This window comes from Bos javanicus, chromosome 26 (genome assembly GCF_032452875.1).
Source record: "Bos javanicus breed banteng chromosome 26, ARS-OSU_banteng_1.0, whole genome shotgun sequence".
NCBI classification, from domain to species: Eukaryota; Metazoa; Chordata; class Mammalia; order Artiodactyla; family Bovidae; genus Bos; species Bos javanicus.
The window spans coordinates 42064177-42091793 of NC_083893.1; the positions used below are offsets into that span (position 1 = coordinate 42064177).

The following is a 27617-nucleotide window of genomic DNA, read 5'->3' on the forward strand; positions in this document are numbered from 1 at the left end:
ATCGGTGACGTCCCAGGGCCCCAAACCATCCCTAGAAATTCGCCCCGGCCCCACAGCTGCGGGGTACACTGTCCAAACCTCCTCGGCGAAAGCCGAACTGCGGGCACCCACCTGATACCCTCGGAGGAAAGTGCGTGTGGGAGCCGGGTGAGGAGTGACAAGGCGACTCCACGGCCCGCTCGCGCAGTCCCCAACCCCCTGCACCACAACTGCCATCAGCAAAAACTATCGGCGTCCACTCCAGAGACACCCAGGGTCGAGAATAGTTCCTCCAGATCTCGAGAGGAACGGACACCACACCGAGGAACGGACACCACACCGAACTCGAGATGGACTCTCCTCAATGGACCAACCCAACTCGGTCAGGCCAGCAAAAGGGGAGCAACACCACCTGCTTCAGTTCTAGGGGTAACGTCGAATAACGGCGGCGTTCCCGCATGCTCTGCATCGAGCCTGCGCAAATCCCAGGGCTTGGACGAGGCTGCCAGTGCGCATGCGCCTCCCTCCCGCTCTTTCCCCAGCGGCTTGGGAGCCCCGCCGCCTAAACCGGCCGATACGCGCATGCGTGTTTACGGTAGCTGGTCTCTTCCCGACGCCGCAGGGAAGCCGTGGCTGTCAGGTTTGCCGCCGGCCGAGCCGGAAGTTGCCCTTAACCTTCCTTGGTCTGGAGAAAATTAAAGAGCTATAAAGAGAGGTTCCGGAGCCGGCCTGGTCCGTAGGTGGCCGAATGGAGACCGAGACCGTACACGGGCCACTGACCCGGCGCCCGACCCTGGCCTCTTCCTGGGATGCCGAGTGCGGAGCCTTAGCCCAGAGTCTCCGTCTCATCCGGGCTGGTCTCGGCGCCCGGGACGCCGACTGGGAGGAGCTGCTGGCGCCGCCCGCCTCTGGGTGCGCTGGGCCGGCGGGAACTGGGTTGTGCTCAGGGACACAGCCGCGCTCCTGGGGGAGCCGCGAGGGAAGACCGGGACCCTGAGGGGAGAGGGTCTGCGCCCGAAATGCGGGAGCCGAGCGGGTGACGGGGCTGTGCGGGCGGCGAGGGCGAAAGGGCCGGGCCCGGGTGGCGGGAGGACAGAGGGGCGTCCGCGGGAAAGCTGAGGGGACTCGGATGGGAATGTTGGGGGCGAGGGGGCAGGTGAGCCGGAGACACACATCCCCCTTGAGTCCATCTCGTCGGCTCCTGAGGCCCCTTGTCGGGATCAGAACCGGCCTCTTATCCTGAAACAAAAACTTCCTATCTACCAAAACAGGCATTAAAAAATCCAAATGTCGAAAATCTTCATAAGCTTGATTTTGAAAATGGCACACATTTGTCATTTATTTCACTTAACTATTCAGGCAGTAACAGGAAGTCGCATACAATGTAGATAGAAGTCAAGGGAAAATAGTGGAGACCCTCGTCTAAAGCATCGTTTCGTCATGATTTCTTTATTGAGCATTCATTTGGTCAGTGTTTTGGAATGCACTTGGACTCCAAATGCAGACCTAAGTGAATTGGATAATATGTCAACCCTGTGGCCCAGTAAGTGGATTAATGAGAATGTTCAGAGAACTATAGGTATATTCTTCATTTTCTTTTCAGCCAGGATCAGGTGACTTTGAAAAGGAACCTGAACAACCAAGATGAAAACCCCTGCTTCCTTTACTTGAGATGTGACCCTCATGGAGGTGAAGAAATCGTTTCTATTGGCATTTTAAGTTCAGCAAGAAATATGGAAGTGTACTTAGGAGAGGAGTACTGTGGAACCAGTAGGGGCAAGAATGTTTGTAATGTTCTGGATAACAGGTTTGTGACTTAATGAATGTGGAAGTGTTCTTCTGAAGTAGTGTTTTATTTTCTTGAGCTTTTACAGTATTTGTTGATTCTCTGACATTGGTGCTAAATACTAGGAGAGAGAAGATAAAAACATACCAGCAGACGTAGAAGTTTAGGCCTTTAGGGATCTTAAAGACAGTCTAGAGCAGCCTAGTTGTTTTTATAAATGTGGAAATGGAGAGCTAATGGAAGAGAGGGAAGTTGAAATAAATGAATAAAATATCATAGCTAGTTAGTGGAAGAGTTTTATTAGAATGAAACTCTGGTAAGTGTTTCACATTTGTTTTATTTAACTTACAAGGCTCTGTTTTCCAAAAATTAATTTGTTTTATCAGTCTAGAACTTTGAACATTTTCCTGTAGGAAACCCTTTACAAATAGTGCATAAATTTAAGACTGCCATACCAGCATACTTAACCCATTATTATACTTTTTGATTTTTCCCCCCAATTTCTTAGGAAGATTCTGTCTTAATCGTTGCTTAATATGAATCAAAATGTGAACCGTGCATGTTGTATATAATGGATATATTCTTGAGCTTTATGGTGTGCCCTGTGCATGGTTATACAGTGGGTATAATTTAATTTTTGCATGTAGCTAGTAACTGGCAGTTAGTGTTTTTATATCCAGTTCAACTCCACAGGAAATTCAAACTGTTTATGTCTCACCAGGAAAACTGAATTTCAGGATTTAAATATTGTCCTGGAAACCTTTATTTTTAAATGTAACTATTATAAATGATAATGTATGAAATTTTTTATAATTTTTTTTATTTTTAGTGAACATGAAAAGATTACTTTCTACAAAAAATATCTAAAATTGGAGTCTCCCACACATGCTTGTAAAATAAAGGTAAGTCATTCCTAAATTTTAACTAATTTGAAAACTATAGTTGTTTTTCTACTATATATACACTTACTTTCTGTTGATTTGGTAAAATAATTCAACTTGGTCTCTAGTTCTAGTTCAGAAATATTAGTAAACTGTAAAAAAAATTTATTTTCTAATATGCATTTGTCTTTTAAAATTTGAACATTTATTACATTGCTATGTCATGACATGTACTGTTGATAATACAGTGGTATTTTACTTTTAAGCCTTCAAAAACTGTGATTAAAAAAAGAAAATTTTTAACTAAGTTATAGTTTATTTACTTGAATATGTAAGTTTAAAAGATTTATTACCTTTTTATGAAACTTAGGTGTCGAAAAAAAGCACATGCAGTTTTGGCCCCCAAATATTTAGAAAGATAAAATATAATTAGAGAACTTTCAGACAAGGGTAACACAAAGTTGAAGAGAATTGGACTGTTGTCTTCAGCATGAACAATATTGTTAAAGTGAAGTTTACTGATGTCATCGGGTGTAGGGAAAGGGTATAGAGCTCAAAACCATAAGCCCTGGCTATTAAGTAGGCTCTTCTGCTGACTAGCAGAGTAATCTTGAGCCAGTTTCTTCATTTTTGTTTGGACCTACTTTATGGGTAATATTAGGGAACTGAAGAAAATAAATTATTGAATTGATTATTTTTATCTCTAAAATTCTATGCTGATTATTCAGTTCAGTTCAGTTGCTCAGTCATGTCCGACTCTTTGCAACCCCATGAATTGCAGCACGCCCGGCCTCCCTGTCCATCACCAACTCCCGGAGTTCACTCAGACTCACGTCCATCGAGTCAGTGATGCCATCCAGCCATCTCATCCTCTGTCGTCCCCTTTTCCTCCTGCCCCCAATCCCTTCCAGCATCAGAGTCTTTTCCAATGATTCAACTCTTCGCCTGAAGTGGCCAAGGTACTGGAGTTTCAGTATCATTCCTTCCAAAGAACACCCAGGACTGAGCTCCTTTAGAATGGACTGGTTGGATCTCCTTGCAGTCCAAGGGACTCTCAAGAATCTTCTCCAACACCACAGTTCAAAAGCATCAATTCTTCGGGGCTCAGCTTTCTTCACAGTCCAACTCTCACATCCATACATGACCACTGGAAAAACCATAGCCTTGACTAGAAGGACCTTTGTTGGCAAAGTAATGTCTCTGCTTTTGAATATGCTGTCTAGGTTGGTCATAACTTTCCTTCCAAGGAGTAAGCGTCTTTTAATTTCATGGCTGCAATCACCATCTGCAGTGATTTTGGAGCCCCAAAAAATAAAGTCTGACACTGTTTCCACTGTTTCCCCCTCTATTTCCCATGAAGTGATTATTATTACTTATTATCCCATGAAGTGCTAATTATTACAGAAGAGCAAAGATGTTGTTTAGGTGTATATACTAATAGCTTCTAAAATTGTTTAAGGGATTCATTCATCCACACATATTGGAATGCCTATTAATGACAGCTATGGTACTTGACATTTAGGAATTAACAGTTATGAAATAAATTGGAATGAAGCCATCACATTACTAATATTATGGTGGGCAAGACAGATAATAGGTTGATTCAGTGTGGAAAATAGGCACTACATTCGCTCCTGAGAAAGGTTTGGGGATTAAAAAACAGAACAGGAATAACATGGAAGTTGAAATGTGGGTGTATACATTTCATAAGGTATTTACTCACTTGCTGATGACAGTTGCATCTTTGGTGCAACACTTTTTAGATCATGGACCTGTATTCACCTGTGTCTTTGTGTGATGTATGGGTTTGTTGTCTCTGAGGGTGAAAGGGATTTGTAACTGTGCTGTGGAAGTACCTCGGAGTGCAGAGAGTTTCATTTAGGAAAATCTTTGGGTTTGTATGAAGGCCTTTTCTGGGCCATTAGTACCTTTAATAGTATACGAAAGTTAAATGATAGTTACTGATGTGTATCTTTGAGCACTCACTCAGTGATATACACTGGACATTGTAACACACAATCCTTATAACAACTATGTGAACTGATTTTACCCCTGACTCAAGTTTGGCATCTGCCCAGGGTCACCCAGACACAGCCCTCACTGAGTTCAGGTCTGTCTGATTCTAAATCCTGTTTGCATTCCACTTTGAACTTCCCTGGTGGCTTAGACAGTAAAGCATCTGCCTACAATGCAGGAGACCCGGGTTCAGTCCCTGGGTCAGGAAGATCTCCTGGAGAAGGAAATAGCAACCCACTCCAGTATTCTTGCCTGGAAAATCCCATGGATGGAGAATCCTGGTAGGCTACAGTCTATGGGGTCGCAGAGAGTGGACATGATTGAGCGACTTTAATTTACTTTACTTGCTACTGTGCAGTCCTACAGCACACAGGAAACATCTTGATTTAGAAGCATGAACACAATGAGGCAGCATAAAGCACTGGAAAAGCTCCTGGGAAAGAAGTCAGAAGAACTAGGCTCAAAGATTGACCTTTATTTACTCTCTTGACAAATTAGAAAATCATTGTGAACTCATCTTTTCTATGTGCAAACTATTGAGCTCTCTTAAGTCATCTGGACATTCTGTTAGAATTCCTTTAGAATTTATTCTAAATTCTAAAATACTGAACTGTATTAACTATCAGCCAACACTTTGCATGGGCTTCTAGTGAGTCTTATGTAATATCACATAATATTATGACAAATTTCAGTATGTTAAGGACTCAGATTGGAATAGTTTATCTTTAATTCTTTTTTTTTTTAAACTATTAAGTAAAACATTATTTACACTTAATTTTTTTAGTTACAAAAAGACTTTTTAAAGTTGATGTAGTTCTTTATAGCTTTTTTCTATGACTAGAGAAACTTTAAAATGTACTTGAGGTTAATTTTTAGACTTTTGAATGCTTCAGTGATACTTCAGTATTGACAAGAAATGACCTTAAACAATGGTTGTTTTTATTACCATTATTAATTTTCCTGGTCTTTTGTGTTATAATAGCTGCTCTCCTTTGGTGAAAAGAACTGTGTGTTCATCAGTAAAGTTGTGGTACACGTAAGGCAAGTCTCGGCACATTCTTCAGCAGGCTCTCCCACTCTAGGATCAAGGATAGACCTGGAGAGGGTCCAAACCATCATGGAGTCCATGGGGTCAAAGTTATCACCTGGAGCTCAGCAGTTGATGAATATGGTGAGATTCCAGCAGCAGGTGAGTAGGAATGGGTTTCTTTCCAGAAACCATTACAATTCTTTAAATGATAGCACTTTATTACAACATGTGGTGACATAAATTTTTTCCTTTTAGCTTTTATTATTGATTTCCCTGTTATCTTTACTGACTTATGTAAAAATTGCAGCTTGCCAAAAAAATGGTTTTTCAGACTTCACAATTTTCTGTGAATTCTCTAGCTCATTCATTCAGCAAGCATTTACTTAGCCCCTTTTTCATAAATAATGCACTGTTTCGATTACTTAAAAAAGTTCTAAGGTGAATTAGTCTACAGCCTGTCTGTAAGGATTTCTATAGACTTAATAGAGAACTCAGGGCATGTAAGTGGGGAATGTTGAGAAACACTGATGGCTGCTGCTGCTAAGTCGCTTCAATTGTGTCTGACTCTGTGCGACCCCGTAGACAGCAGCCCACCAGGCTCCCCCGTTCTTGGGATGCTCCAGGCAAGAACACTGGAGTGGGGTGCCATTGCCTTCTCTGTGAGAAAGACTAGGAAAGGGTTATTAAAGAAAGTGGCATTTTATCTGGGCCTTTAAAGAGAAAGGGTGGGATTAAGCAAGTGAATTTGGAGAGATGCAACTTAAGAGAGAATAGTTCAGATTAAATCTTCAGTGCTGGAAGGAGTAGGATGTAGCTAGGAATGGAATAGAAGTTCATTTCTCTGGAGTGAAGATATGATAGGAGAAGCTTCAGGTGAACTGGGGCTGGATCATAGAGGATTTTGAATGCTGTTATAAAGTTTGTGGGTGTCTTTTAGCTTTGCATGACAAAATGTGGTCCACTGGAGAAGAGAATGGCAAACCACTTCAGTATTCTTGCCTTGAGAAACCCATGAATAGTATGGAAAGGCAAAAAGATAGAATACTGAAAAATGAACATATACTACTGGATATCAGTGGAGAAATAACTCCAGAAAGAATGAAGAAACAGAGCCAAAGCAAAAACTACGCCCACTTGTGGATATGACTGGTGATAGAAGCAGGGTCTGATTCTGTAAAGAGCAATATTGCATAGGAACCTGGAATGTTAGGTCCATGAATCAAGGCAAATTAGAAAGTGGTCAAACAGGAGATGGCAAGAGTGAACGTCGACATTTTAGGAATCAGAGAACTAAGATGGACTCAAATAGATAAATTTAACTCAGATGACCATTATATCTACTACGGTGGGCAAGAATCCCTTAGAAGAAATGGAGTAGCCATTATGGTCAACAAAAGAGTCCAAAAGGCACTATTTGGATGCAATCTCACAAACGAAAGAATGACCCTTGTTCATTTCCAAGGCAAATCATTCAGTATCACGGTAATCCAAGTTTATGCCCCGAACAGTAACGCTGAAGAAGCTGAATGGTTCTATGAAGACCTACAAGTCCTTTGGAACTATCACCCAAAAAAGATGTCCTTTTCATTATAGGGGACTAGAATGCAAAGGTAGGAAGTCAAGAAACACCTGGAGTAACAGGCACATTTGGCCTTGGAGTACACGATGAAACAGGGCAAAGGCTAATTGAGTTTTGCCAAGAGAAGGCACTGGTCATAGCAAACACCCTCTTCCAACAGCACAAGAGAAGGCTATACACATGGACATCACCAGATGGCCAACACTGAAATCAGATTGATTATATTCTTTGCAGCCAAAGATGGAGAAGCTCTTTATAGTCAGCAAAACCAAGAGCGGGAGCTGACTGTGACTCAGATCATGAGCTCCTTATTGCCAAATTCAGACTTAAATTGAAGAAAGTGGGGAAAACCACTAACCATTCAGGTATGAACTAAATCAAATCCCTTATGATTATACAGTGGAAGTGGGAAATACATTTAAGGGACTAGATCTGATAGTCAGAGTGCCTGATGAACTATGGACGGAGGTTTGTGACATTGTACACGAGACAGGGAGCAAGACCATCCCCAAGAAAAAAAATGCAAAAAAGCAAAATGGCTATCTGAGGAGGCCTTACAAATAACTGTGAAAAGAAGAGAAGTGAAAAGCAAATGAGAAAAGGAAAGATATACCCATTTGAATGCAGAGTTCCAAAGAATAGCAAGGAGAGATAAGAAAGCCTTCCTCAGTGATCAGTGCAAAGAAATAGAAGAAAACAATAGAAGGGGAAAGGCTAGAGATTTCTTCAAGAAAATTAGAGATACCAAGGGAATATTTCATGCAAAGATGGGCTCAATAAAGGACAGAAATGGTGTGGACCTAACAGAAGCAGAAGGTATTAAGAAGGGGTAGCTAGAATACACTGAAGAACTGTACAAAAAAGATCTTCATGACCCAGATAATCACGATGGTGTGATCACTCACCTAGAGCCAGACATCCTAGAATATGAAGTCAGGTGGGCCTTAGGAAGCATTGCTATGAACAAAGCTAGTGGAGGTGATGGACTTCCAGCTGAGCTATTTCAAATCCTAAAAGATGATCCTGTGAAAGTGCTGCACTCAATATGCCAACAAATTTGGAAAACTCAGCAGTGCCCACAGGACTGGAAAAGGTCAGTTTTCATTCCAATCCCAAAGAAAGGCAATGCCAAAGAATACTCAAAGTACCGCACAATTGCACTCGTCTCACACGCTAGTAAAGTAATGCTCAAAATTCTCCAAGCCAGGCTTCAGCAATACATGAACTGTGAACTTCCAGATGTTCAAGCTGGTTTTAGAAAAGGGAGAGGAACCAGAGATCAAATTGCCAACATCCGCTTGATCAAGGAAAAAGCAAGAGAGTTCCAGAAAAACATCTATTTCTGCTTTATTGACTATGCCAAAGCTTTTGACTGTGTGGATCACAACAAACTGGAAAATTCTGAAAGAGTTGGGAATACCAGACCACCTGACCTGCCTCTTGAGAAATTTGTATGCAGGTTAGGAAGCAACAGTTAGAACTGGACATGAAACAACAGACTGGTTCCAAATAGGAAAAGGAGTACATCCAAGCTGTATATTGTCACCCTGCTTATTTAACTTCTATGCAGAGTACATCATGAGAAACGCTGGACTGGAAGAAGCACAAGCTGGAATCAAGATTGCTGGGAAAAATATCAATAAGCTCAGATATGCAGATGACACCACTCTTATGGCAGAAAGTGAAGAAGAACTAAAGAGCCTATATGAAAGTGAAAGAGGAGAGTGAAAAAGTTGGCTTAAAAGCTCAACATTCAGAAAACGAAGATCATGGCATCTGGTCCCATCACTTCATGGAAAATAGATGGGGAAACAATGGAAACAGTGGATGACTTTATTTTTTGGGGCTCCAAAATCACTGCAGATGGTGACTGCAGCCATGAAATTAAAAGACGCTTACTCCTAAGTTATGACCAGCTTAGCATATTAAGAAGCAGCGACATTACTTTGCCAACAAAGGTCAGTCTAGTCAAGGCTATGGTTTTTCCAGTAGTCATGTATGGATGTGAGAGTTGGACTATAAAGAAACCTGAGCACCGAAGAACTGATGCTTTTAAACTGTGGTGTTGGAGAAGACTCTTGAGAGTCCCTTGGACTGCAAGGAGATCCACCAGTCCATCCTAAAGGAGATCAGTCCTGAGTGTCCATTGAAAGGACTGAGGTGAAGCTGAAACTCCAATAGTTGCCACCTGATACAAAGAGCTGACTCATTTGAAAGATTGAAGGCAGAAGGAGAAGGGGACAGCAGAGGAGGAGATGGTTGGATGGCATCACCAAGTCAATGGACATGAGTTTGGGTAAACTCCAGGAGTTGGTGATGTCCAGGGAGGCCTGGCGTGCTTGCTCCATGGGGTCACAAAGAGTCAGACATGACTGAGCGACTGAACTGAACTGATTACATGTAAAGATGGGTCAGCAGGAAGTGAGGCTGCAAGATGGAAAACATCTGTTATTTCTCATCCAGATGAAGGTTAAAGAGGGCCTAAACTTGAAGGAGGAACCTGGTGCTGGGCTGTGAGATGCTACAACAGTGGTACTGGTGGGACTTGACCATAACTTAGTATGAATTTTGTGGGAGAAAAACAATCCAGTGAGAAACTAAAAGTTTTGAAGATGCTGATACTAATAATACACATGGAACACAACAGAGGGAGTGACTTGGGGAAAAAGGAGTTTAATTTGGAAGTATTGAATTTTAGGTGTGAAACTTTAAAACAAGAACAAATTAAAAAATCAGATAACTTCTGTGAGATTTGCCAATATTAATTTAATAGGAGTATCACTGGAGGGACTTCCCTGGTGGCTCAGATGGTAAAGCGTCTGCCTACAATACAGGAGACCGGGTTCAATCCCTGGGTCGGGGAGATCCCTTGGAGAAGGAAATGGCAACCCGCTCCAGTATTCTTGCCTGGAAAATCCCATGGATAGAAGAGCCTGATAGGCTACAGTCAATGGGGTCGCAAAGAGTCGGACACGACTGAGCGACTTTCTTTCTTTCTTTCATTGGAGGGACGGGCAGACTTAGGAGAACAGGAGAGCTGGTGATGATCTTGGAAACCTCAGAATGGAGAGCTTCCAAAAGAACAGAGTCCATCCTCTTCGTTCTCTGGTACAGTGATCTCACCTGCACAGCTCAGGAGGTTCCTAACAGATGCTCCTGCTCCAGTGCTCCCTCTCCACAGAGCAACCAGGATGATCTCAGAGGGTCCATCAGACTCGACTTCCCCTGTGTAATGTCCCCGAACTGCTTCCCCTCACCCCAGAGTTAATCCAGATTCCTCACCCTCTCATCTCAGATCTGGGCCGTCGTTCCCTCCTCAACACCATCTCCTGTCACATCTCCTCAGATGCTCGTCTCTGGACATTCTGAGGTGTGTGTTCCCCAGATATCCACCTGTGCTCCCACCTCAGGACCTCTGCACTCTTAACTGTTCTCTTTGGCCAGAATCCCCTCTTCTCGATCTTAGCAAGTCTGCCCTTTTCTTGTTCTTTCAGCCTCATCTTAAATGTTCCATCTTGAGCGATACTGTCCCTAACCACCCTGTTTAAAATAATTAGCCTCTTCCTCCAAATCTCTATCATATTTTCATCAGAGCTTTCTTGACTATTTTTGTTTTCATGTATTGTTCTGTTTATCTCACTCATATATAAACTTCATGCAAATAGGACCTGGCTGTCTTGTTTATGGCTCCAGGTAAGTACATAATATATATGCCCTTCAGATTATCAACAAGTACTCCTCAGAGATCTTCAGGGAGTCGATTTGAATAATGATAAGGTGAAAGTGTTTAGTTACTCAGTCATGTCCACCTCTTTGCCATCTCGAGGACTATAGCCCTCCAGGCTCCTCTGTCTATGGGATTCTCCAGGCAGGAATGCTGAAGTGAGTTTCCATTTCCTCCTCCAGGGGATCTTTCCCACCGAGGGATAGAACACAGGTCTCCCACATTGCAGGCAGATTCTTTACTGTCTGAGCCACCAGGTTGGGTGATAAGATGTAAAGTGTCTCATGAGCTCTGTAACTATCTGTTGAGTATAAAGTAAAAATGTTTCATAATCAGAACCCCTCCTCCTGTGGAAGGGGTGTGAAGACACATACTCTTTAGAACCTTCATGTGTTAATTGGGGCAGGGCTTGTCCAGAAGGGGAAAGGAAGGATCTGAGAGCAGCTTACCGGCCTCTCCCTGTTTTGCCTGTGCCTTGTGAAAAATTTTATTAAAGTGATTTCTTACTTTTTTGTTTTGAAGTTCAGATGTGCTGATTGTTTTTGCTTAAGCAGTTTAGAATAATTGAGTGGGAATTCTGTCTCTAAATTCCTGGTATATGATTGTCATTTAAAGTTATCTGAGTGAAAGCTGTGAGAAAATATATTTTCTCAAAGAAAACATATTCAGTTATTCAAGATTTTTATTGTTTACCTTTTACATCTTTAAAAAAATAAGATATTTTTTCTTGCTTTTTCAAAGTGATACTTATACACGCACATTCTTTATAATTAAAAAAACTAAAGATGATCTTCAGAAATCCTACAAGATGTTCATAAAAAATTTTTCAGAAATCTTGGAGTATATGTATACATATATGAAATTAAATATACATGTATAAGTATATGGACACAATTCTACATAAATGCTTTCATGATTTTTAGCCTGCTGTATGTTTTTTCGCACATGTTAATAGCATATGACATGTGCCCTAAACAATCAGTTCATATGAATCATTTTATACATATTTTTCTGCCTACTTTAAAAAAGGTTTGATGTCCCTTGCAAGGCAACATATGACAGCTCAAGAAAATTAAGAATTGAATAAAGGCAAACAAAAGAAGTAGGATAGCCACCAGCATCTAAAGTTAGTTCATTTACTGCACTGTCGTATAGACTAACCTGTGAATTTCTCAACATTTAATACAAAGTAAAAAGTCACCTTAAGAGCTTTTCTCTAGAAGAATATGACTAATTTTTATGATCAGTGAATTTCTTGAAATAATATTATATCAGAAAAGAAAAATTCATATAGCAGATGCCTTAATTGCATTTATATTTTTCTAATTAAAATTTCTGGCAAATTGTCATTTACAGTTTTGACATTAAGTCCACTGTTTATGTAATTGCAATTTTGTAGAATTTTCAATTTTTTATCATAAAGTTTTCTTGTAGTATCAAAATTATGCTACCACCAAAAATAATCGAATTTTGCCTTTATGATTGAGTAAAGCTTCTTTTCACCAAAGGAGAGTGGTCTAATTTTTAAATTTTATAAGTATGATTGTATATAATCATTCTTTAGAAATAATTTAATATTTACTTAAAACTTGCATTCAATAGAAGAAGATAAAATTTTGTTATAAAGGGAGTTTCTCCACTGGGCAGTTCAGTAGAAGTTCCTTGGGGCCCTATTGCTCCCACATACCAACTTCCCTGGCTCTCATTATTCGTATGTCCTGTTGTATTTTCCCTAAAGTATCACCGTCTCCATCCACAGGATTTCTTTCTTTCTTTGTTGTCTATCTCTCCCTGCTGCCTAGATTGTACTGTCCACACATCAGTGATTTTCTTTTTTTATTCACTGGCTTATTTCCAGGGCCTGAAACAGTACCTAACACAGAGTAGATTTCTGGAAAATATTTGTTGAATGAGTAAGTTTGAGGCTCACTTAATCCAAGAATCATTTTTCAAATATCCAGAAAATATATGGACTGAGTGTCTTCACCTAATCTTGAATAATACTTTTCTTAGTCTCTCATACAAGGTATTGAACAATAATATCACTGTGAGATGATATTCCCTGATAAGTATCTCTAGTAGAGATCTGGGTTTAGAATTTAGGATGGCACCATAAAATGTAACAGTTAGCTAGGCTAGAGGTAGTTTTGCTTTTCTCTTGTGGAAAAATTGAAGAACATAGCAAGAGTATGCCTCCCTGTAGGAGACCGTGTAACCTCCTATCAGATGTGAGCCGGTCTTCTCAGGAACGAATATAGCCTAGCTGGTTGAGTTGAGGCCACAAAACATAATCATTACCCTATAAATTATTACAGCAGACATGGCCAAAAGGTAGCTACCTCATTTCAATCACTGAAAATGTTAAAAAAAAAAAAATGCAGACTTTTAAGTATATAAGTATAACATCAAACTTTAAGCAAGTAACTATCTAGTCTATCTTCCAGTGAAAACAAACTGTATTTCTTTAGGGTGGCCTACATTTGTGACAGTACGCAGATGATTTTTAATTCTAGGAAAATTGTCAATTATTGTGACTCATTAGAAAATACCATAGCTTAAGGAGGGCTTTGTAGTAGAAACATTAAAATATGCCTGTGCAATTTTACTAAGTATGCTTGTATTTACTTGAAGATTTTCCTTAGCAAAACTACACTGAAATGACTAGAAGTCCTGACTCTGGAGCTGGGTGTCCGGGGTTCCAGTCCTAGTTCTGCCACCAATGACCGTGTTACCTTGGCCGAGTTAGCTTTAGTCTTTTCTCCTCAACTCAATACTGGGACAGTGGCTGTGGCCTGCTCCACGTGAACGTTCTGAGGCTCAGATGGAAGAAGGCACCTTGCCTGACTCGAGGTCACTCCAGAGTTAGCTGTCACTATCATTAATGTTCCTGCTCTTTCCTCATCTGCCTTCCTTAGAATTGTGTTGCCATCGGAGAGCAGCTCCAGTCGATCCTGGGAAACACGGGACACAAGCACGTGATGGGGCTGCCGTCCTCGTCTACTCCGGGAGCCTTCGACAAGTCATCCTGCACACCTTTTCCTTTCAGAACTGGATTGACATCTGGAAACGTGACTGAAGACTCGGAGGCTACCACTGAGAAGAGTCTGCAGCCAGCTGGTGGAGGAAGTATGAGCAGCCTCCAAGAGTGTAAAATTGTGCCACAAAGCCGTTCTATTCTTGAGAATGATCTGAAGAATGCAGTATCTTCTTTCTTATCAAAGAAAGCAGGTGACAGCTCACACATACCTAACTCCGAGTTGCTGCCTTTTCTGCAGAATTTGTGTGGCCAGGTGAGCCATCTCCGGGTGGGACCCGGCACCAAGTGGCAGGACAGCATCACCAAGCCTGGCGGAGGCGCCGGGGGTGTCACGTAAGTGTTTAGACCCATGTGGTCGAGATGGGGTGTGGGGGAGGGTGCAGAGGCAGGTGGGGGAAAGAGGTTTGTTTCAGTAGCTTCTGCCTGAACTTGTTTGCGGAGAGAACTGTGGGAGCTTTGACATTTCACCATTGACACACGTAGAAGAAAGAAATATTCTGCAGAGTAGAATGTGTTGCTTTGAAAGAAGTGTGTAAATTGGAGGTGCCGAGCACTTCTCAGGCCTTTGGTGGGAGGAGTATAAGCAGCAGACAAGGGTCGGCGTAGAGAGTTACCTGTATGAAGGGAGAGGAGCTGTGGTAGCCATGATGTGCACACTGTTTGCCTGATTGTATGAAGTGAGCCATTGCAGTGGATTTTCCTTGTAGATCATGTGTGACCAGGCTAATTTTGGAGTCATCCCAACAGTTTTCAGCTAATTATTTATAGTATACAGCCTCTTATCCTCTGGTTTCATAATTCCAATTTTTCCCAGTCCTGCTCTGACTAAGTGGCAGCTATTTAGTATGTTCCCCATCCTTTATATAAATGGAATGTGTCCAAATATTGCACTGGAATTCAGGACTCTAATCATAGTCCTGGCTTAACTATTTGAGTTAACTATTTCAATCTTTGAAATTATACTTTTATTACGTATAAAATGAGGTAGTTCTGTTGGTTGAATTTTTTTTTAATGTTCCAATAGCATTCAGTTTGAGGAGTTTAATAAGTTATTGAAACAAAAAAGTGGTTCTTACTTGAGAAGGACAAGGAAAGATAACAGTAGTCTTTAAATTACTTTAATATTAGGTTGGTGCAAACTTAATTGTGGTTTTTGGACCGTGAATTTTAAATCATTATAACTAAGCTCAAATACATCTTTATTAGTCAGAGTAGGAACCACTACAATCAACATATTTTTACCAACTAGAAATAAGTTTGTTTATTCCTGTAGTGTAAAAATCTGTGCCTCTGGATCCAACAAACTCTTGGAAAGCATTTTCTGCCTCTTGCTGGTTGTGGAAGCATTTTCCCTGCAAAAAGCCATTGAGATGCTTGAAGTGGTAGTCGGTTGGCAAGAGGTCAAGTGAATATGGCAGATAGGCAAAACTTTGTAGCCCAGTTTGTACAGCTTTTGAGGCATCGGTTGTGTGATGTGCACTCAGGTGTTGTCGAGGAGGAGAATTGGGCCCTTTCTGGTGACCCGTACTGGCTGCAGGGGTTGCAGTTTTCGGTGCACCTCATCAATTTGCTGAGCAATCAGATGTAATGGTTTTGCTTGGATTGGGAAAGCTGTAGTGGATCAGATGGGCAGCAGACCACCAGGAGTGACGATGACCTTTTTTTGGTGCAAGTTTGGCAATGGGAAGTGATTTGGAGCTGCTTCTCAATCCAGCCACTGAGCTGGTCATCACTGGTTGTCTTATAAAATCCACTTTTCATCATGTCACAATCCAATCAAGAAATGGTTTGTTATCATTACATGCAGTAAGAGAAGATGATACTTCAAACCATTTTTTTTTGTTTTTGGGCAGCTCACAAGGCAAGCACTTATCCAGCTTTCTCACCTTTCCAATTTGCTTCAAATGTCAAATGATCATAGAATTGTTGACGTTGAGTTCTGAGGCAACTTTCTTGGGTAGTTGTATGAGGATCAGCTTCAGTGATTGGTCTCAGTTGGTCATTGTCAACTTCTGTGGCCGGCCACTGTGCTCTTCATCTTCAAGGCTCTTGTTTCCTTTGCAAAACTTCTTGAATCCCCACTGCACCATATATTCCTCAGGAGTTCCTAGACCAGCTGTGTTGTTGACGTTGGGAGTTGTCCCTACTGCTTTATTTTCCATTTTGAAGTGGAATAAGAATGTATTCCATTATCAAACAGCAGGTTTCAACAATGCAAAACTGCAATTACTTGTGCACCAACCTAATACTTTAAAAGTATTAAATTACTTTAATACTTTAGACTTCCTTACTTCCTAATTATCAGAGAATTTCTTTCATCATGAATAGGTTTCTGTCAAATATTTTTCCTATGGCCATTTATATGATCATGAATTTTCTTCTGTAGTCTGTTCTTATGGTGAATTACGTTAATTTCAAAACTTAAACCTACCTTGCATACCTAGAGTAAATCCCACTTAGTTGTGGGCTGTAATTTTTATACAATGTTGGATCTGATTTGCTAATATTTTGTTGAGTATTCTTGCATCTAATTTATTAGAGGTACTGGTCTGTAATTTTCTTGTCCTGTCTTTGGTTTTTCCTGTGAGGATAATACTGGCCTCATAATATGAGTTCCACATCTTAAAAGAGCTTGTGTACAACTGGCATTATCTCTTCTTAAGGTGTTTGGTATTGATAGGAGTCCTCAGTGCAACCAGCTGGGCCTGGATATTTCTTTCTCAGAGACTGTTAAATTACAAATTCAGTTTTTAACAGTAAAGTTGTCAGTTCTCCCCATTGATATGAAGATTTAATGCAATACATACTAAAATTTCACAATATTTTGTAGACATAGGATTATTTTAAAAATTCTATGAAAAGCAAAAGAGGAAAAATAGCTAAGACAACCTTGAGAAAGAAGGATGAAGTGGGAGGAGTCCCTCTTCCAGTGACGAGTCTTCTACAGCGAGAGTATCAAGACAGGGCAGTGATGGCGGAGGGGCAGACACAGGGGTCAGTGGAGCCCAGTAGAGGGTTCAGAGGTAGACCCACACAGGTGAGCTCAACTGAGTTTTGACAGAGGTGCAACAGCAGTTCAGTAAAGGAAGAAGAAAGAGTCTTTCTGACTCATGGTGCTGGAGCAGATGGATATCCAAAGAGCAAAAAGTGAACTATGACCCAAACCTCGTACCTTATACAAAACTTCACTCAAAATGGATCAGAGCTGTACGTGTAAAACATGAAGCTATGAAAGTTTTCTAATAATCCATAGGAGGCAGAACCTCCTAGACGAGATTGGGAACCTAGACGAGATTTCTTAGATATGACACAAAAAGCAGGATAATTGAAAATATATTGAACCACATGAAAATGCAAAATTTTGCTCTGTGAAAGACTCTGGGGGCTTCCCAGTGGCTCAGTGGTAAAAAATCCACCTGCCAGTGCAGGAGACAAGGGTTTGATCCCTAATCTGCCAAGATCCCACATGCCGCGGGGCAACTGAGCCTGTGTACCACATCTATTGAGTCTGTGCTCTAGAGCTCGGGAGCCACAACTGCTGAAGCCCCAGTGCCCTAGAAGCCACTGCACTGAGAATCCTGCATACCACAGCTAGGGAGGAGCTCGGCACAACTAGAGAGAAAAGCCCATGCAGCAACAAAGACCTAGCACAACCAAAATAAATAAAAAAGAATTAAAAAAAAAAGACTCTGTGAAGTGGAATAAGATACGAATTCCAAACTGGGAAAAAATTTGCAAATCACAAGTCCAATAAATGACTTACATCTAAAATACAGAAAGGGCTCTTAAAACTCAAAATTAAAAAGTCCAGCTAGCACATGGGCAAAAGACAGAGAGAGACATTTTACCAGAGAGGATATACAAAAGCAAATAAGCACATGAAAAGATGTGCTATTGACCTCGTGGCTATTAAGGAAAGGCACATTAAAACCACATGATACCCTCCACGGTTATTCAAATGGCTGAAATAAAAAGTGTAAAATGGTGACAATACCAAATTCTGATGAGGATGTGGAGAACCAGGACCTCTCATACATTACTCATGGAGATGTAAAATGCTACAGCCACTCTAAAAAATACTCTGGCAGTTTCTAATAACTAAGCGTATTTAGGTACCATGTGCCTCAGCAGTCATGCTCCTGGGCATTCATTCCAGAGAAAAGAAAATATCTGTCCACATAAAAGCCTGTACACAGTTGTTCATAGAAGCTTCTAGTGATTTAGTAAGGTGGTGTGGATTAAAAAAAAAAACAAATACACAACTATTTCAGTTGTACCATTGCTTAGGGAAGTACGTAGAAGACCTTAAAAAAATTCACAAGATGACTTTAGATTTGGAGCTCAAAATAGAAAAAGACCCTTTCTATCTAATGATCTATTCTTTGAGGGTAGAAGTTCCATCATCTTCATTTTTATACTCTCACTTCACTTTGTGCTTAAATGTTTAATGAATTAAAGAAATAAGAAGGCTTTGGGCATTCAGTGTTGTGGTCCCCTGCTGGGTATGTGTTGGAAATATGTTGCAAGGAGACAGAATATAGTTATGGAGACAAATTTCAAAGTTGTGGCTACTTTATTGTACTGCAGTTTGGTTGTTTTTGTTAAATATTAAGGAAAATTGTTACATTAATATTTAAATTTACTTCTAGACTCGAAGAGCAATCCATTTGTTCCTACTTGGAAAAGATTCTTTCTAAAAATTTGGAACTGATGGAAAAGAAACTTACAGACTACATTGATCAGCGAATATATAAACTCCAGGAGCACATAGATAATAAGATGGCTTTGTTAATGGACTTGCTGCAGCGTCCTAACTCCCCACCCTCTGGGATGCCTCTACGACATTATGACTCTGGAGAAGGACTTTCAAATGGAGAAAGATAAGCACTCAACATGTACAAAGTACTACAGCTATTTATTACATATTTATTATAAAACCAAACCGCCAAGAGTTAAAGCAACTATTTAATGTCATTTGCGGATCGCTGTTTATTTGCATAAAGTGACCTCAGTGTCTTTTTACTGTACTGTTACTGTATATCTGGTACTGTACACTAAGATTTAATGTGGTAGGGCCATAAATTATTCTTGTTTCCCATATTTTTCACTTTTGTAAGAAATTCACATACACTTCTGGGTTGCTCAGATGTTCAGACTTTTTTAAGGATTTCTAAAGCATTTCATTAGTTTGTACTATATATGTGTTTGATTGGAGTACTCTTGTAATTTTTACAAAGACCTTATGTTTAGGGGTATATAAAGTGCTTAGAATAGTAAGTAATATTTTTTCTTTTTCTAATTAATTATTCTTATAAAACTGGGTACTTAAGACTTGCAACCTTTAATTTCAAATCACCATGTTACCTTTTTTATTGTTTATTTCAGATAAAAACTTAAATGTGATGTTTGGCATGTGTAAAACTGGTTTACATTGGGGCTGTTAATTTTGTGTTCTGTCACATTGTAGCTGTGGATGGAAAAGTAATAATTAGAACTGACCTATTCTTTGTTAGGCTTATTACTTTCAGATTCAGTGTTTGGTGTAAAATGAGAGAAGTCATCTTGTTTTATCTCAGTCAACCCAGGAAGCAGAAGAAACTCTCTGCTTTTCGGAACTGATACAGGCTCTTCTTTCCAGAGCCCATTTCTGTTTAATGTATGAAATGCTGAGATTCTGCATTGAAGCATTAAGGCACATAAATCAAGGAGATTACACTTCTCTCTGGCAGACTTAATTTTCAGAAACTATACCTATCATATATGTGTTGTTAGGTGATATATTTGCCTCTAAAAAATAAATGAATTCACTCTGGAAATTAAATGTTTTCACCTAAAACAAAAAGGATGGTTTACACTCATTTAGTATTTTGATGAATTTATTTCTTTGAAGTGAGAACTAATATAAAGTTTATTCATTTATAAATCACTCTGAAGTTAGGGACATGAGGTTGTTGTTCAGTCGCTAAGTTGTGTCTGACTCTTTGTGACCCCATGAACTGTAGCATGCCAGGCTTCCCTGTCCTTCACCATCTCCCGGAGTAGGATTGTACAATATATAACTTTTACCAGTCTTTTCCTAATTTATTAACAACCTATGTAGCCATTAGATGGCATTTCTTTTAGCGCATAAGAGAAATGCGTCTCACTTAAAGTTGAACCTCTCATTAATAGTTTACACAGCTTCTGATAATTGTGGTCTATTTTTTGATTCACAAATTGCTTAATATAACTAGAACACATATGCTGTGTTTTATAAAATAATTAAATACAATATTTATGATTATATATAATTCAGATGAGCTTTAATTCCTAATCTTCCATTTTTAAATTTTTTTCATGTTAATAAAGACCTAAATTGCATTTTAAATGTATTAGAGATTCATGTGTGTGTTTAGTCGCTCAGTTGTGTCTGACTCTTTGTGGCCCCATGGACTGTAGCCCCACTAGGTCCCTCAGCTCATGGAATTTTCTAGGCAAGAATACTGGAGTGGGGTGCCATTTCCTACTCCAGGGGGATCTTCCCAAACCAGGGATCATAGGTATTGATTTTCTTATATTTATAAATTTCTATACATGTGTATATGTAATTGCTTTGTTACAGTCATTATTGCCTAAGGAAATACTGCCTGGATTTGCTCAAACGGGAGGAGCAGACCCACAGTATGTACAAAATCTCTATTAAAGTCTTATTTTTTCTCGTAACTTTTCTCCACTTGTAGGTGGCACAGCTGGTAAGTCCATTCTGGACAATGAGGGTTGGCAGATGCACCCATGTCAGGGTAGCCACGGCAGTTAGAGGTGGCGGCATGGGATGTGTGGGTGATCAAAAATGAGATCAGGAGACAGGTTATGTATTTTAATTTCCACACTGCCTCCCCTTTGAGGATTGTTTCACCTCCATCTTTCCTATGGTGACATATAAAGGTTTCCATACCTCTGTCATCACTGGATTTTCAGCCGTTTAGGGGAAGGACAGAGAGTGTACTTGCATGCTGCTGCCACATGACTTGTCGTGAAGAGTCGAGAGGCTCACTGGCGGCGCTTCCTCACTCAGCCCCAGCGTAGCTTTCCAGGCGCACCAGCCACCACCACCATGTGACCTGCTGTTCCAGCCTGTCCCTTCTTCCCAAGCCCCCTTGGGCTATTGGCCCCAGTCCTGCACACTGACCCCCCACCTCTCCCTGCCCTCATCACAGTCACACTACTGTCCAAAGCTCAGCTCAGGTGCTCTCTCCATTCCTCAGCAAGTGGCTGGACAAGTGAAACCTAGAGACAACACTTAAGGCTCTTCTTAGGGGGACAAAGTTGGCTTAAAGCTCAACATTCAGAAAACTAAAATCATGGCATCCGGTCCCATCAGATCAGATCAGATCAGATCAGTCGCTCAGTTGTGTCCGACTCTTTGCGACCCCATGAATCACAGCATGCCAGGCCTCCCTGTCCATCACCAACTCCCGGAGTTCACTCAGACTCCCGTCCATTGAGTCAATGATGCCATCCAGCCATCTCATCCTCTGTCGTCCCCTTCTCCTCCTGCCCCCAATCCCTCCCAGCATCAGAGTCTTTTCCAATGAGTCAACTCTTCACATGAGGTGGCCAAAGTACTGGAGTTTCAGCTTTAGCATCATTCCCTCTAAAGAAATCCCAGGGCTGATCTCCTTCAGAATGGACTGGTTGGATCTCCTTGCAGTCCAAGGGACTCTCAAGAGTCTTCTCCAACACCACAGTTCAAAAGCATCAATTCTTCGGCGCTCAGCCTTCTTCACAGTCCAACTCACATCCACACATGACCACAGGAAAAACCATAGCCTTGACTAGACGGACCTTTGTTGGCAAAGTAATGTCTCTGCTTTTGAATATGCTATCTAGGTTGGTCATAACTTTCCTTCCAAGGAGTAAGCATCTTTTAATTTCATGGCTGCAGTCACCATCTGCAGTGATTTTGGAGCCCAGAAAAATAAAGTCTGACACTGTTTCCACTGTTTCCCCATCTATTTCCCATGAAGTGATGGGACCGGATGCCATGATCTTCGTTTTCTGAATGTTGAGCTTTAAGCCAACTTTTTCACTCTCCACTTTCACTTTCATCAAGAGGCTTATTATTTCCTCTTCACTTTCTTCCATAAGAGTGGTGTCATCTGCATATCTGAGGTTATTGATATTTCTCCCGGCACTCTTGATTCCAGCTTGTGTTTCTTCTAGTCCAGCGTTTCTCATGACTTCATGGCCAAATAGATGGGGAAACTGGAAACAGTAGCAGACTTGTGGCAAATTTTATTTTTGGGGAGCTCCAAAATGACTGCAGATGGTGACTGCAGCCATGAAATTAAAAGACACTTACTCCTTGGAAGGAAAGTTATGACCAACCTAGACAGCATATTAAAAAGCAGAGACATTACTTTGCCAACAAAGGTCCATCTAGTCAAGGCTATGGTTTTTCCAGTAGTCATATATGGATGTGAGAGTTGGACTCTAAAGAAAGCTGAGCGCCGAAGAACTGATGCTTTTGAACTGTGGTGTTGGAGAAGACTTTTGAGAGTCCCTAGGACTGCAAGGAGATCCAACCAGTCCATCCTAAAGGAAATCAGTCCTGACTATTCATTGGAAGGACTGATGCTGAAGCTGAAACTCCAATACTTTGGCCACCTGATGTGAAGTGCTGACTCATATGAAAAGACCCTGATGCTGGGAAAGATTGAAGGTGGGAGGAGAAGGGGGTGACAGAGGATGAGATGGTTGGATGGCATCACCAACTCAATGGACATGAGTTTGGGTAAGCTCCGGGAATTGGTGATGGACAGATTCTTGGCATGCGGCTTTCCATGGGGTCACAAGGAGTCGGACACAACTGAGGGACTGAACTGAACTGAAAGCAGTTTAGGTTGACTCAAGCATATGACGCATGTCAGATAGAGGAAAGGCTTGAAAAGGTAGTAGCCTGGGTCTGGCTCAGGAAAACCATCACTGCTTCACTGCAGATCTTTAGCACCAAGTTAGCAGCAGCTCAAGCAGGAGGGTGACCTGATTACCCTGAGCCTTGGGAAGAAGACCAGAGTAGAGCTTTGTTCCTGGCCTCACTTGCAGGATTTCCTGGCATCCTGCTTTGGGTGCTGTGCATGGATCAGTAGAACCACGTAACATCTGACTGTCTGATGAGTTAAGTCAGTTGCTACTCACTAGTTCTGCAGGCTTTGCCAGAATCAGCTGGGGAACTTGTTAATCGTGCAGGTTCTACAGCCCAACCCATTCTAAGGAATCACACCAGAGGGAGAAGCAGTCCCTGAACAGGGGCCTTTCAGAAGCTCTTAGGGTTCTCATTAGATGATGGGCTGAGCTGGAACAGCTCGGCCCAGAGCCATCCCATCAGCCTCACCTGGGAACTGGTTGAAAGGCAAATTCAGCTTTTACCCCCAAATCAATGAATCAGAATCTATGTGGTGGGGCCCAGCAGAGAACCTGGTGAAGGTTGCATCAGATCAATCTTTTCACTTCCACACTTTGCATCTGGATCAAGCTCAGAAACAGAACACATCTGTGGCTGGATCAGAGCCACCATCAAAGGCGTCAGCTGCTCACAACAGCATCACAGTTTACAAAGTATTGATACGTCTGTCTGCACCGAAACCTCTCACACATTAACAGCCACCACCACCGTCAGACCACACAGTGTTTGTTATCTTTTCATATTTGAGACAAAACAGGCTCAGAGAGCTGAACTACTTTGCCAACCATTCTATCAAGTAAATGGAGGGAAAGGGCCTGGAATCCAGGACTCCTTTCCTTCTCTTGTTTCCATCCTCTGTTCTCTGTGCCCATGGAGGTCAGACTCCCCAAGACTGCAAAGGTACAGAACCCATGGGTTGATTCCCCCTGAATTTAATGTGAGTCCTGCTGACAAGCCCAGGCTAGCCCAGCACCAGTGGTAAGGTGGACAGTGCAGGAGCCCCCCGACAGCTGTAGCTAGGAGACAAGCTCTGCTCACTCCCTGGTCATGAGACTCCCCTCCACTGATGGTGTGCCAGTTGGCAACCCAGAGGGGATCCCACCATAACAGTCACCTTTGCCCCCATGGGCCAGAGACTCCTTCTCCCACCTAGATGCACCCATGGCTCTAGCTGGGGGATCTCCAGTTCTTTCAAGCAGCACTGCTGGGGGCTTGGGAGCCCCGGTATCACCGAAAAAATAGATCAAAATAGCACCTGGAGGGACTTCCCTGATGGTCCACTGGCTAAAGCTCCACGCTTCCACTGCAGAGGGCATGGGTTCGAGGCCTGGTTGGAGGAACTAAGATCCCTCATGCCTAAAATCAAGTAAAAACAAAACGGCACCCAGAGTCTCCACTTTTCATGTTACTAGACTGGCCGGGTACAAGTAGCTTTATACACTTGACAGAACAGGTATCCTATTCAGCTTTGATTTGTCATCCTTTTAACTTGTATGAAAATCTTCCAATGTCAATGAACATATGCTTGAATCCTAGTAAATGCCTCCGCATCATTTTATTGTGTGGTAACAATAAAATTTTATTGTAACATAAAGTCTTCAATAATCACACTCTTCAGTGTAAGAGTGTTTTTCAGCTCCCCACGTTTCTGTTTATTTTTTTCACTGAAATTTTAAACCTGCTTTTGATTACCAGTCAAAACCTGAAAATTATTGTAAGGGACATATGACCTGAAAAGGTAAAGACTTAGAATTAAGTGATTGAAAATGATCTTTCTGTTTCATGGGGGCTAAAATATACCTACACATGGAACAGAATTCAGAACTCCATGGAAGAGCTGGTGTCCAGAGTTGATGTCACACAGGCCGTGGCCCAATAGGGATCATAGGACCGGAGCTGGAGAGAGGCTGGGCTTCTCAAGTGAGCTCTTCAACCTTGCATCTTAAGTCCTCTAACGGGGATGATTCGATCTCTCTTTCTCAAATTACAGGTTTGATAAAATATCCTGTTCCCTGCAGGGCTTTTTGGTGTTATTTAAAAAAAAAATTTTTTTTTTCCAGTTGGACTTCATCCAGATCTAGAGGATTTAACTGTAGTAAGTATGTTTAGCAGTAGAGTTGTTTATGCTTCTTTCCTGACTCACTGGTCCCAAATTTCATTGTGTTAGGTTAAGCAAATTGCTTATTCCAGGCAAACGATTTCCTGGGAGAATAGCGGAAAAGAGCAGTAAGGCCTCTTGTCTCCTGTAGAGACAGAATGAGGAAAAAAACTCTCCGTGAATCTCCTGAAACCATGAGATGGCGTGACACTTGTCAGTGGGAGAATTGAAAACCTTTTCCGTAAGATATAATCACTTATAAAACGGGTTTGTGTATTTTATTACACAGCCTAATGTTTTGAAACAGTCTTTCCCTGAGTCATTCCCATAAAATAGTATTTTTAAATTTGCTGGACAGCAAGGGGCCAATCCTGACTCTTATCAGTAAACATATTTCATGAGACCCGGGTGGTTGGGAGTAAAGCCCTTTGCTCAAGTGCGGGCTTGTTTTCGACGGACAGCTGCATGTTACTGCCTGTGAAAGGAAAAGACTCTTCTCAAGTTTTCTGTTGATTGCGTTCCCTCTGGACTTCGTCTTTCAGTCCTTTTTCATCCATGAATAAACCCTTCACCCAACCTGGACCACTTTGGGATGCTAGGCTTCTGGGAAGATTCATGTTTCCATGCATAAGGAAGGCTCTGTGGTTTGGGTTCTGTGTCCCCCCTCTGAAGGAAGCATACTGTGGTTGCTAAGTGACTGGGAGGCGGGGGAGGGGGCGGGAGCTCACACTCACACTCACACTCACGGCTCACACTTCTCTGCCCAGGTGTGTGAGAGATGTTTGACCTCGAGATCATGATCGCCATTGGGAGCGCCTTACTGATTACAGCTTTCGTGCTCATAGGTGTCGTCATCGGTCTTTACTACAAAGTAGCCAACACGTTAAAGTGAGTGATGTGGGTAAGAGGGGCTAACACCCCCTCACATGGGATCCTGCAGCTCCGTGCTTGAGCGGGGTCATCCCCGGCCCTGTGGCTGCACCCTAGGTGAGGTCAGGAACAGCAGGAGGGTTTGAGAGGACTGAGGCGGGGAGGGTAGAATCTGGCTTTCTACCCCTTCTGGTCTGGGGCTGTGAGCTCACAAGGAGAATGTTCTCAGCTGCTGGGTCTGCACTGCTTTGCCATCCCTTGCCCTCCCTTACCCTCAGCGGGTTGATTCCATAGGATTGCAGACTGAAGATGGCATGACTGAGTCTGTCTCTGCTCACTCAGAGGATGGGCTGAGCTGGTGTTCCCCCCACCTGAGTTGGGGAGCTGTCAGTGGGTCCTTGGTTCTGCGCACAGTGGGATGGGCCTGTAAGACCCTGGGGAAGCTGAGTTGTGTGAAGATCCTGGGGTTTGCCTCACCAGGGAGTGTAGATCTGAAAAGGGAGTGTTAAATTTGGGGGAAAGGAGCCTTCAAATATGGGTGAGACTGGTCGTCAGAAGCAGTGGTGTTCCCACGCATTAACGTTCCAAGGAGGCAGCATGTTTGTTGAACAGAGTCCTGCCTCAAGCTTTGAATGACCCGGTTTTTATTTCCAGCTCCTCCTCTACTTGTATGTGTTTAATCAAGGCACTGTGCTTCTCCATGTCTCAGATTCTTTATGTGATAAGTGGGGAGAATACATTAAAAAAAAACAAAAAAAACCAGCAGCCGTGTTTCCATTCTAGGGAAGTTCAGCCTGTGAGCAGGAAGGTAACCCCCAGCACCCGGGGGCGGCGGACTCAGCACCCTCCCAGGTTGTGCTCTGCACTTGGCGGACCTGCAGTGATCACCTGGGTGACCCGAACTTGCAGCTCACTCTCCCTCATTTGCTGGAACCTGATCTTACGTTTCTGGCACTCTTAAGAGAGGAAGGGGTTGGACAGGAACTTGGGATGAGGGCAGAGCTGCTTTCATCTCGGGCTGGTGTCATGGGTTTGATTGGTTCCAGGCCCAAATTTTCCAGATCTCCCCCCGACAATTGTAACAGGTGGACTGAGAAGAAAAATTCTAATCCTATGCTCTGTGTATGTCTTTTCTTAAGTGCTGCAAAGACACCCATTGCTACGACCATTACCTGTAGTGATCAAGATAAGGTCACCGAGGCTGCAACCTCCACCCCCGAGTCTTACCCCAGCTTCCAGTGCTGTGAAGAATGTAACTTGCCTGCCAACTTTGATCCCCTGACATCGTGCTTCTGTGACATAAACAAGGGACTCAACACAGAATGAGTAATAGAAGGTGGTTATAAATACCCACTGCCACCATCTGACTAGTTACAGAAACAAGGACTCTGTCGTGAATATTTCCTCCTTATTTGTTATGAATATGTTGTATTTACATATAGTAAGCAAATATGTTTTCTTTCTTATTTCCATACCATGTAACATAAGATGTACTGACTTTATGTCAGTGTTTAGTATTTAATTTTACATAGCATTTATGTTCTAGGCTTCCCAGGTGGCTCAGTGGTAAAGAATCCATTTGCCTAGCAGGAGACTCAGGTTCGATTGCTGGGTCAGGAAGATCCTCTGGAGAAGGAGATAACAACACACTCCAGTATTCTTGCCTAGGAAAT

The 27617-nt window shown here is 42.0% G+C and overlaps 1 protein-coding gene and 1 long non-coding RNA gene across 3 annotated transcripts; one reads left to right on the forward strand and one right to left on the reverse strand.

Moving 5' to 3' along the window:
• Positions 1–576: 576 nt before the first annotated feature.
• Positions 577–27385, forward strand: C26H10orf88 (chromosome 26 C10orf88 homolog). Of its 2 annotated transcripts, XM_061403786.1 has the most exons (9): positions 577–891; positions 1583–1786; positions 2595–2667; positions 5645–5851; positions 13911–14365; positions 18682–24896; positions 25037–25071; positions 25842–25962; positions 27084–27385. In XM_061403786.1, exons 1-6 carry the CDS (start codon positions 728–730, stop codon positions 18914–18916), a joined length of 1338 nt encoding a protein of 445 aa, XP_061259770.1. In that variant the 5' UTR covers positions 577–727; the 3' UTR covers positions 18917–24896; positions 25037–25071; positions 25842–25962; positions 27084–27385. The 2 variants fall into 2 exon arrangements, with proteins under 2 accessions (XP_061259770.1, XP_061259769.1); XM_061403785.1 differs by having other exon boundaries at positions 18682–25071.
• LOC133239516 (uncharacterized) lies at positions 24952–27200 on the reverse strand. Its single transcript, XR_009733860.1, has 2 exons — positions 27117–27200; positions 24952–25219 (listed from the first exon to the last, which is right to left on the reverse strand). It is a non-coding gene; the product is annotated as an uncharacterized LOC133239516 (long non-coding RNA).
• Positions 27386–27617: the final 232 nt, after the last annotated feature.

Excerpts from the sequence above, each read along its gene's own strand:
- C26H10orf88 (XM_061403785.1), top strand. The coding sequence starts at position 728 with ATGGAGACCGAGACCGTACACGGGCCACTGACCCGGCGCCCGACCCTG. Across the intron at positions 892-1,582 it reads CTGGCGCCGCCCGCCTCTGG|CCAGGATCAGGTGACTTTGA; the intron begins GTGCGCTGGGCC and ends TTTTCTTTTCAG. Across the intron at positions 14,366-18,681 it reads GGAGGCGCCGGGGGTGTCAC|ACTCGAAGAGCAATCCATTT; the intron begins GTAAGTGTTTAG and ends ATTTACTTCTAG.